The following is an 11,126-nucleotide window of genomic DNA, read 5'->3' on the forward strand; positions in this document are numbered from 1 at the left end:
CATCAGTGCTAAATATTATAAACTTATCACTTCCTCGGGCACTGTTCCCGTTGCATTCAAAAAAGCGGTTATTCATCCTCTCCTTAAAAGACCTAACCTCGATCCAGACCTCATGGTAAACTACCGACCGGTGTCTCACCTTCCCTTTATTTCGAAAATCCTCGAAAAAATTGTTGCAGAGCAGCTAAATGAGCACTTAGCGTTTAACAATCTATGTGAAACCTTTCAATCCGGTTTCAGGGCAAATCACTCGACTGAGACAGCCCTCGCAAAACTGACTAATGATCTATTGCTAACGATGGACTCTGATGCGTCATCTATGTTGCTGCTCCTCCATCTTAACGCTGCTTCCGATACCGTCGATCATAATATTTTATTAGAGCGTATCAAAATACGAATTGGTATTTCAGACTCAGCCCTGTCATGGTTTAACTCTTATCTTACTGATAGGATGCAGTGCGTCTCCTATAACAGTGTGACCTCGGACTATGTTAAGGTAACGTGTGGAGTTCCCCAGGGTTCGGTCCTTGGCCCTGTACTCTTCAGCATCTACATGCTGCCGCTAGGTGACGTCATACGCAAATACGGTATTAGCTTTCACTGTTATGCTGATGACACCCAACTTTACATGCCCCTAAAGCTGACCAACACGCCGGACTGTAGTCAGTTGGAAGCGTGTCTTAATGAAATTAAACAATGGATGTCCGCTAACTTTTTGCAACTTAATGCCAAAAAAACGGAAATGCTGATTATCGGTCCTGCTAGACACCGACCTCTATTTAATAATACAACTTTAACATTTGACAACCAAATAATAAAACAAGGTGACTCTGTAAAAAATCTGGGTATTATCTTCGACCCAACTCTCTCCTTTGAGTCACACATTAAAAGCGTTACTAAAACGGCCTTCTTTCATCTCCGTAATATTGCTAAAATTCGCTCCATTTTGTCCACTAAAGACGCCGAGATCATTATCCATGCGTTTGTTACGTCTCGTCTCGATTACTGTAACGTATTATTTTCGGGTCTCCCCATGTCTAGCATTAAAAGATTACAGTTGGTACAAAATGCGGCTGCTAGACTTTTGACAAGAACAAGAAAGTTTGATCACATTACACCTGTACTGGCTCACCTGCACTGGCTTCCTGTGCACTTAAGATGTGACTTTAAGGTTTTACTACTTACGTATAAAATACTACACGGTCTAGCTCCAGCCTATCTTGCCGATTGTATTGTACCATATGTCCCGGCAAGAAATCTGCGTTCAAAAGACTCCGGCTTATTAGTGATTCCTAGAGCTCAAAAAAAGTCTGCGGGCTATAGAGCGTTTTCCGTTCGGGCTCCAGTACTCTGGAATGCCCTCCCGGTAACAGTTCGAGATGCTACCTCAGTAGAAGCATTTAAGTCTCATCTTAAAACTCATCTGTATACTCTAGCCTTTAAATAGACCTCCTTTTTAGACCAGTTGATCTGCCGGTTCTTTTCTTTCTCCTATGTCCCCCCCTCCCTTGTGGAGGGGGTCCGGTCCGATGACCATGGATGAAGTACTGACTGTCCAGAGTCGAGACCCAGGATGGACCGCTCGTCGGGACCCAGGATGGACCGCTCGCCTGTATCGGTTGGGGACATCTCTACGCTGCTGATCCGCTTGAGATGGTTTCCTGTGGACGGGACTCTCACTGCTGTCTTGGAGCCACTATGGATTGAACTTTCACAGTATCATGTTAGACCCGCTCGACATCCATTGCTTTCGGTCCCCTAGAGGGGGGGGGGGGTTGCCCACATCTGAGGTCCTCTCCAAGGTTTCTCATAGTCAGCATTGTCGCTGGCGTCCCACTGAATGTGAATTCTCCCTGCCCACTGGGTGTGAGTTTTCCTTGCCCTTTTGTGGGTTCTTCCGAGGATGTTGTAGTCGTAATGATTTGTGCAGTCCTTTGAGACATTTGTGATTTGGGGCTATATAAATAAACATTGATTGATTGATTGATTGATGCAGCATCGCGTGGACATCGGGGGCGGTACTTCTGGATTGGCAGACCGGGGTGGTGGTTCCTCTCTTTAAGAAGGGGGACCGGAGGGTGTGTTCCAACTATCGTGGGATCACACTCCTCAGCCTTCCCGGTAAGGTTTATTCAGTTGTACTGGAGAGGAGGCTTCGCCGGATAGTCGAACCTCGGATTCAGGAGGAACAGTGTGGTTTTCGTCCTGGTCGTGGAACTGTGGACCAGCTCTATACTCTCGGCAGGGTTCTTGAGGGTGCATGGGAGTTTGCCCAACCAGTCTACATGTGCTTTGTGGACTTGGAGAAGGCATTCGACCGTGTCCCTCGGGAAGTCCTGTGGGGAGTGCTCAGAGAGTATGGGGTATCGGAATGTCTTATTGTGGCGGTCCGCTCCCTGTATGATCAGTGTCAGAGCTTGGTCCGCATTGCTGGCAGTAAGTCGGACACGTTTCTAGTGAAGGTTGGACTCTGCCAAGGCTGTCCTTTGTCACCGATTCTGTTCATAACTTTTATGGACAGAATTTCTAGGCGCAGTCAAGGCGTTGAGGGGTTCCGGTTTGGTGGCCACGGGATTAGGTCTCTGCTTTTTGCAGATGATGTAGTCCTGATGGCTTCATCTGACCGGGATCTTCAGCTCTCACTGGATCGGTTCGCAGCCGAGTGTGAAGCGACCGGAATGAGAATCAGCACCTCCAAGTCCGAGTCCATGGTTCTCGCCCGGAAAAGGGTGGAGTGCCATCTCCGGGTTGGGGAGGAGACCCTGCCCCAAGTGGAGGAGTTCAAGTACCTAGGAGTCTTGTTCACGAGTGAGGGAAGAGTGGATCGTGAGATCGACAGGCGGATCGGTGCGGCGTCTTCAGTAATGCGGACGTTGTATCGATCCGTTGCGGTGAAGAAGGAGCTGAGCCGAAAGGCAAAGCTCTCAATTTACCGGTCGATCTACGTTCCCATCCTCACCTATGGTCATGAGCTTTGGGTCATGACCGAAGGGATAAGATCACGGGTACAAGCGGCCGAAATGAGTTTCCTCCGCCGGTGGCGGGGCTCTCCCTTAGAGATAGGGTGAGAAGCTCTGCCATCCGGGAGGAACTCAACGTAAAGCCGCTGCTCCTTCACATGGAGAGGAGCCAGATGAGGTGGTTCGGGCATCTGGTCAGGATGCCACCCGAACGCCTCCCTAGGGAGGTGTTTAGGGCACGTCCAGCTGGTAGGAGGCCACGGGGAAGACCCAGGACACGTTGGAAAGACTATGTCTCCCGGCTGGCCTGGGAACGCCTCGGGATCCCCCGGGAAGAGCTAGACGAAGTGGCTGGAGATAGGGAAGTCTGGGCTTCCTGCTTAGGCTGCTGCCCCCGCGACCCGACCTCGGATAAGCGGAAGATGATGGATGGATGGATGGATATTAAATACATGTTTAGTGTATAAATATTAAATGCATGTTTAGTGGATAAATATTAAATACATGTTTAGTGTATTAATATTAAATATGTGTTTACTTTATTAAATAAATGTTTTTGTATTAATATTAAATACATGTTTAGTGTATAAATATTAAATACAGGTTAAGTGTATAAACATTAAATATATGTTTAATGTATGAATATTAAATACATGTTTAGTGTATGAATATTAAATACATGTTTAGTGTATGAATATTAAATACATGTTTAGTGTATAAGTATTAAATACATGTTTACTGTATGAAAATTAAATATATGATTAGTGTATAATTACATATACGTTTAGTATATCATTATTAAATACATAATCAGTGTATTAATATTAAATACATGTTTAGTGTATGAATATTAAATACATGTTTAGTGTATGAATATTAAATACATGTTTAGTGAATAAATATTAAATACATGTTTAGTGTATTAATATTAATCAATGTTTAGTGTATGAATATTAAATACATGTTTAGTGTATAAATATCAAATACATGTTTAGTGTATGAATATTAAATACATGTTTAGTGTATAAATATTAAATACATGTTTAGTGTGTGAATATTAAATACATGTTTAATGTATGAATATTAAATACATGTTTAGTGTATAAATATTAAATACATGTTTCGTGTATGAATATTAAATACATGTTTAGTGTATAAATATTAAATACATGTTTAATGTATGAATATTAAATACATGTTTAGTGTATAAATGTTGAATACATGTTTAGTTTATGAATATTAAATACATGTTTAGTGTATTAATATTAAATATATATTTAGTTTATTAAAATTAAATACATGTTTTTGTATTAATATTTACGGAGCCCCTAAAGGGACATGGGATTTTTTTTTTTTTTTAGACATGTATCTCGTGCATCTCGTGGCCACGAGAAAGTTTCTCATGGCCACGAGAAACTTTTTATTTTAAAAAATAAATAAAATGTTTTTAAATAAAAACTATCTCGTGGCCACGAGAAAGTTTCTCGTGCGCACGAGAAAGCATTGGATGCGTGCACGTGGTTTGAGGTGTGTTTTAAAATGGCAGTTTAGGAGTTTATGCGGCTCTATTTCCAACAAAGACGTTCCCTCGCCCATAATCTCCCGTCGCTCAGCAGTTTTGATACCTGTTATTAAACAGAGATGGCTGCAGTAGATTTATTCATGTTCCTTCAAATGCGGAATATACCTGAAAGTGTCATCAACAAACTAAAAGAAGACAAGGTGAGGATACTTATTAACTTTTATATAAAGTAAGAAATAGCCTACTTTTAATGTTGCTATTTTACTGTAGGAAATACCATTTAGCAAACGTTTTGCTTTTTACAGATCGACACCAATGTCATAGGCATTATGACAGATAAGGAGTTAAGCAATTATATCGAAAGATATGGGGATCGACTTGCGCTCAGAGCATTTTGCCGTCAAAGAACTGTGACAAACGAAGAGCCGAGACAGTGAAGTCCTCCCTCATGCAGAAATTAAGAGACAGGTTAAGAACTCCTAATACTGTACAAGGCACCGCTACTGGCCAAAAAAAGGCAGCCAAAATCACCCGGCGGGTTGAAATGGGATGGCTCCACTTTGAGAGTGGAATGTATCACCAGGTTAGAACGAGAAAAGGAGGAGGAACACGGAATCTGTCGGTCCAGAAATCAGTGACTATGGGTGAACTGTTGGAGACAGGCAAATGCTTGTTTTTTTGCAAATGGGCATTCATCAAAAGGACTGATAGAAGACTTCGAGTTTGACATTTGTGATTACAGTCACAGTCCTGTGCCCCGTGAAGTCACGGTGGGCCAGCTGTACGAACAGACTAAACTAAAAATGCTACGCGTCTACACAGCCACCAAGTCTAACAACATTCTACTTCTCTCTGATGAATCATCGGACATGGAGCCAACACAGAAAACGCCGCTGAAAGTAATTATCCTCTGCCACATTTGTGATATCAATACATAGATTACTGTAGGTATTCCATTTATATTGATTGCATGCGTCGCCAGGCTCTGCTTTTTATCCACAGACTTATCAGATTTAATGTTTTATTATCTCTAGCAGGGGTGTCAAAAGTGTGCCCCGGAGGCCATTTGCGGCCCACAGCTAATGTTTTAAAGGCCCACGTCACATTCTAAAAATACTAATAAAATAAATAAAAAATAACAAAAGTGGAATGAAAAAGTTTAGAGGTGAAATATAATTTAGAAAAAGGTGCACTGTTGACTAATAAAACAAAGCTGTTTTTTCTTTAAAACTGTCATTGCTCAAAACATAATATTGAATGAAAATGTATGTTTTTATGAATTATTGACCTATCCTAGGCAGCTGAGATAGGCTCCAGCACCCCCTGTGATCCGGAAAGGGACAAGCAGTAGAAAATGGATGGATGGATGGATGGATGGATGTTTGTTTGCCACAAAAAAACATAGTTTTGTTTGACAAAAAGGGTATAAAACAAACAAACGAAACAACATTAAAAAAAAACTTAGAAATGAGGCATAGATCTGAAGTTATTGTAGACTCTAGAGATTTAAGCGTAAATAAAAAATGTATGTATGCCCTGGCACACCATTATCATCATTTCATGACCCAAGCAAAAAAGTGTTTACACTTTTATACTGAAATAAATACACCTACCACTTATTAAATAATCATACAGAAACAAATTAAGTTAGAATCCATGAAGGAAAGAAGAATGTGAATGAATGTTTATAACTGAAGACATTTACATATGCATTAAAATGTGTTTTCTTTTGTATTATTTGTTTAATGGATTAAGTAACGTCTATAACAACCTTTTTCCAAAACACAATACAGAATGTGAGATATAACAGGATAATGCATACATTTATCATTTGTTTTAAAAAGCTTACAAAAAAGTGGAACCCCCAAAATTTAGTGTGGAGCCCCATTTTGAAAATTCCTAGCGCCAATACTGATTATGGTTGTGTACCACACCTGTCTCATATGACGGATATGATGTTGATATTCACCTTTGCTTTCTTACCTGTGGTCTTATTCATGTGATCTGTACTTTCACAGATGTCTTTTTTTTTAGGATAAATCTAGTGTCTTATTTCTATGTCAAGTCTGTATAAGCTCACAATTTGCTGCTCACCGTTTTATAGGCTAGGTCTAGGACAATGAAGACACGATCCTTGAGGAACAAGACCAGGAGACTCCTCTGATTTAGATCTATCTCCAAGTGGCTCAATGCAGCAAAACCATGAACAAGTAAGCACTCGTATTGCATTTTTATGGAACCAGTCTGTGCTAAACAGTACTGAACTTGTGTTGTCTGAAGATTTTATTGTACCAAAATGTTCAGTATTCATTAAAATTCAAACATATTTTTATAGTTATAGTTTCCTGTAGTGTCATTTAAATTAAATCTGCATGACACAGGAGCTATGTTTATTATAAATCACAGGTGAAATATATGAGGGCACAGAAATGGCCTTTAAGAAACCATAATTTATAGTTTTAGTTTTAAATCTGCAGTTAAGATGGAAGTCTGCGAATGCTTTAAATGTTATCCTACATTAAGTAAAAATGCATACACCAAATAATTTACTCAGGTGCAGAGTGTTATAGTCACATGAATATATATAGCAGCTTCCATCCATCCATCCATTTTCTACCGCTTGTCCCTTTTGGGATCGCGGGGGTTGCTGGTGCCTATCTCAGCTGCATTTGGGCGGAAGGTGGGGTACACCCTGGACAAGTTGCCACCTCATCACAGACAGACAACATTCACATTCACACACTAGGGCCAATTTAGTGTTGCCAATCAACCTATCCCCAGGTGCATGTCTTTGGAGGTGGGAGGAAGCCGGAGTACCCGGCAGCTTGGATGAGATTATTCAAACTATAGATAATATGATAGGTTGATTGGCAACCCTAAATGGCCCCTAGTGTGTGAATGTGAGTGTGAATGTTGTCTGTCTATCTGTGTTGGCCCTGCGATGAGGTGGCGACTTATCCAGGGTGTACCCTGCCTTCCGCCCAATTGTAGCTGAGTAGGCAGGCACCAGCGCCCCCCGCCACCCTAAAGGGAATAAGCGGTAGAAAATGGATGGATGGATGGATAATACATTTGTTTGTTTTCTTGTTTTTTATATGAAATGATCAATAGAGAAGAGAGACAATCAGCCAGTCAAGATCTGCAACTCCTGAGATGGGTAACACAGAGCTCCTGCATACACAACCTACTGAGGATGTTGGGAGTCATACTCAGCAGTCAACAAGAAGGCATGGATCTGAAGATGACTGTTTAACGCCTGTGCCAAGTCAAGATGCAGACCAGTTGTTAAGTGATGTCTCAGATTCCCCTCTTAATCCTGCCATTCAACAATCTCTTGAGGACTCTGAAGTGAAGTTTGGACCCATTGTTGGTGATGATAGTGATTCTCAAGACACCACACTTCCCTGGAATCCACATGACAGTCCTGTAAAATTGTTACATTTTACATTTTTAAAATGTACAAAAACTGTAACATTACCATCCGAAGATCTTTCATCCTAAGCATATGTTTTTAGATTCATGTTTCATCCAAACATTCCAAAACTCATTTGTAATTTAATGCATCGTTGTATGAAATAGAAAAGCGGCAAATCTAAAACCACAACATTATCACCATTTTTGCATGCTATTTGATACATTGATTGTCAAAATCTTTGATTCTCTTCTGTTCACAAAAGGATTAATCAATCAATAATCACACCTAATTACCTTTTTAAAATATCTTGCAGCATTCCACATTCAATGATGGTCCTGTATCATCAAGCTGCCTTCCAGCATCACCAGATCCATTTGACAAAGAAATCCTTATTTTGAAATTAAGACGAGTAAACATAGTTGATGATGTCCTTAATGTCTTCATGGATCCAAAAGTACTGAATGCTCGTCTAAGAATGGAGTTTACAAATGAGAAAGCTATGGACAGTGATGGTGTGTCAAGAGAGGCGTACTCCGCATTCTGGGACCACTTCTTGGACCAGTGTGAGGGGGAAGATGAACGAGTACCCAGGCTACGACCAGACTATTCTGAGAAGAAATGGCAAGCGCTCGGAAGAGTGTGGTTGAAAGGATACCTGGACCACAAAATCCTACCAATCAGATTGTCACCAGCCTTTGTTCTTGCCTGTTGTAAAGGAGTTAGCTCAGTGGATGAAGAACTATTAATGATGTCATTTGCCAGATTTCTTTCAGAAAATGAGCGTGTGTCGCTTGAAAAAGCACTACAGGGTACCATTGATGAAACTGTTGAGGAGGACTTACTTGATGTCTTCTCCAGAATGGGCTCACACTGCCTGCCCCCTAAAAACAATTTACGGGCTGCTATTTTAACAATGGCCCACAAAGCTCTTCTTCAAGAGCCAAAGTTTATAATTGACTGTTTCCACTCCAGTGTTCATAATGCTATGCCAACGCTCATAACCACAGACAACATAATGGAGATATATGACTCTAAGAGGCCAACTAACAAGAAAGTGGCCCAGATGATAAAACCATCACTTGAAAGCCTAAATCCACAAGAGCAGACTGCTCTTAACCACCTGCTACGGTATGTGAGAAGCATCGACCAAAGAAAATTGGAGATTTTCTTACGCTTCTGCACAGGATCTACTGTGCTGTGCAAAGACACAATTGAAGTCATTTTTAACACATTGTGTGGTTTAAGTCGCAGGCCTGTAGCACACACATGTGGAGCAGTTCTTGAGTTACCATGCACTTACATCACATACCCTGAGTTTCGCAAAGAATTTGTTCTGGGAACATGTACATGATTCGGGGGCGACCACTGGGCACCCTGTCATTCTTTGATGGTCTGATGACATGTGCATCCCACACATTGATGGTCTCGTCTAATTCATCCTGGAAAAACAGTACAGAGAGAAAGAAAAGTACATTAATATGCAATTTGTTATTCTCATCATGTGCTCTTTAATTTAGTTATGAGATTACTTCAAATAAATTATGTTAAATCTTGAGGTTTTTGATGACGTTAGGAGAAAATGAGTGGAAAAGGCCAAATATAAATATATAAATTAATAAATATAAATGAATAAAAACAGTTTGCTGCCCAGTATGCCTGTACGGGGGGGGGGGGGGGTATTAGGGCTACCAAACCCCCCGACACTGATGATGAATTAATAGGGTATTGTAGGACACCAATAACAGTAATTAAGAAGACACATAGACATGAGACACAAGTGCTAATATTCACACCCACTGTCTGCTCATGGAAGGATGTTAAAAGACAAAAACGAAAATGTAATTCAGTAGTTTTTCCATTAGATGGCACTGTTGTACTGTTGATTCATTCCATCTCTGCAGACCGCTTGTAAAAAAGAGATGCACTTGCTATATTACATGTGTGTGCATGCCAGTCAATAAAAACATCAGAAAATAGATAAAACAATGCATTGTCGCTTACCTGAATGAAGCTCATAAAGCAGAACTGAATTAGACCTCGGTCCAAGTATGTACCACCGAACAAACCACGGTCCTTCAGGTCAGTGAACATAGAGATATAGAACTCCATTGATTCTCTTCTGAGGAAACCCCACCAACTCTCTATGCGCTGATTTGGTGTGCTTGCCCCTTCGATGTAGCTGTCAATACCAGAACCGTCATCAATGTTGCGACGGAGAAAACGCTGAAAGTCTCCGACTTTAACATTTTCAGTGCCCCGATCGCCTCTGACAATCCTCGGACAACCACCAAATTTCTTCACTGCCTCCATATAGTAGCCTCCAATGATTTTTGGGTCACTGCTGGTCGTAAATGCATTCATCCAGATAATTTTCCGGGAGAATCCGTCAATACAGCCGTTTATACAGATACCAAATGGTTTCAGTTTGTCATAAGAGTCAAAGTGCCAAATATAATTGGGCCCTTTTGCGAAATAGTTGCGACGATGGAGCCGTCTCCTTGCTCTGAGTTCAACACCCCTCGGGTCAAGTTCTTTAAGAATTAAGCGTACTTCTTCTTTCTTGACGTGTAATCCATCCTCCTTGCATTTAGTGTACATCCACCTATATCCACACAGCAGGCCACTTGTTTGTAACTGCTGCTGAATGAAATCTACCACGCGATCCAAAGAGGTGTATCCTTTGCGCCGAAACAAACTACATGCCTTCATAATTCGTTTTAAATGTCTTTCAGACACAATATACCGATGACGACTTGCAAGCAAAGAAGCAATGTCCTTACAATGAAGTCCGAGTTGGAAATACAGCCGAATTAACTCCTGAACTGCCATTTTAACACACACCTCAAACCACGCGCACGCATCCAATGCTTTCTCGTGCGCACGAGAAACTATCTCGTGGCCACGAGAAACTATCTCGTGGCCACGAGAAACTATCTCGTGGCCACGAGAAACTATCTCGTGGCCACGAGAAACTATCTCGTGGCCACGAGAAACATTTTATTTAAAAAAAAAAAAAAAAAAAAAGTTTTTATTTTTTTTATAGAAAGTTTCTCGTGGCCACGAGAAAGTTTCTCGTGGCCACGAGATAGTTTCTCGTGCGCACGAGATACATGTCTAAAAAAATAAATCCCCATGTCCCTTTAGGGGCTCCGTAAATATTAAATACATGTTTAGTGTATAAATATTAAATACATGTTTAGTGTATGAATATTAAATACATGTTTAGTGT

General features: G+C 40.9%; 1 protein-coding gene and 1 long non-coding RNA gene across 2 annotated transcripts; one reads left to right on the top strand and one right to left on the bottom strand.

Moving 5' to 3' along the window:
* The first annotated feature begins 4,375 nt into the window (after positions 1 to 4,375).
* On the top strand, positions 4,376 to 6,635 carry LOC133547866 (uncharacterized). The gene is made up of 3 exons (XR_009805657.1): positions 4,376 to 4,682; positions 4,788 to 5,381; positions 6,587 to 6,635. It is a non-coding gene; the product is annotated as an uncharacterized LOC133547866 (long non-coding RNA).
* A 1,585-nt stretch (positions 6,636 to 8,220) lies between these two features.
* On the bottom strand, positions 8,221 to 10,812 carry LOC133547867 (uncharacterized). Its single transcript, XM_061893341.1, has 2 exons — positions 9,899 to 10,812; positions 8,221 to 9,336 (listed from the first exon to the last, which is right to left on the bottom strand). Exons 1-2 carry the CDS (start codon positions 10,724 to 10,726, stop codon positions 9,199 to 9,201), a joined length of 966 nt encoding a protein of 321 aa, XP_061749325.1. The 5' UTR covers positions 10,727 to 10,812; the 3' UTR covers positions 8,221 to 9,198.
* Between the last annotated feature and the right edge of the window lie 314 nt (positions 10,813 to 11,126).

This window comes from Nerophis ophidion, unplaced genomic scaffold (genome assembly GCF_033978795.1).
Source record: "Nerophis ophidion isolate RoL-2023_Sa unplaced genomic scaffold, RoL_Noph_v1.0 HiC_scaffold_217, whole genome shotgun sequence".
NCBI lineage: Eukaryota > Metazoa > Chordata > Actinopteri > Syngnathiformes > Syngnathidae > Nerophis > Nerophis ophidion.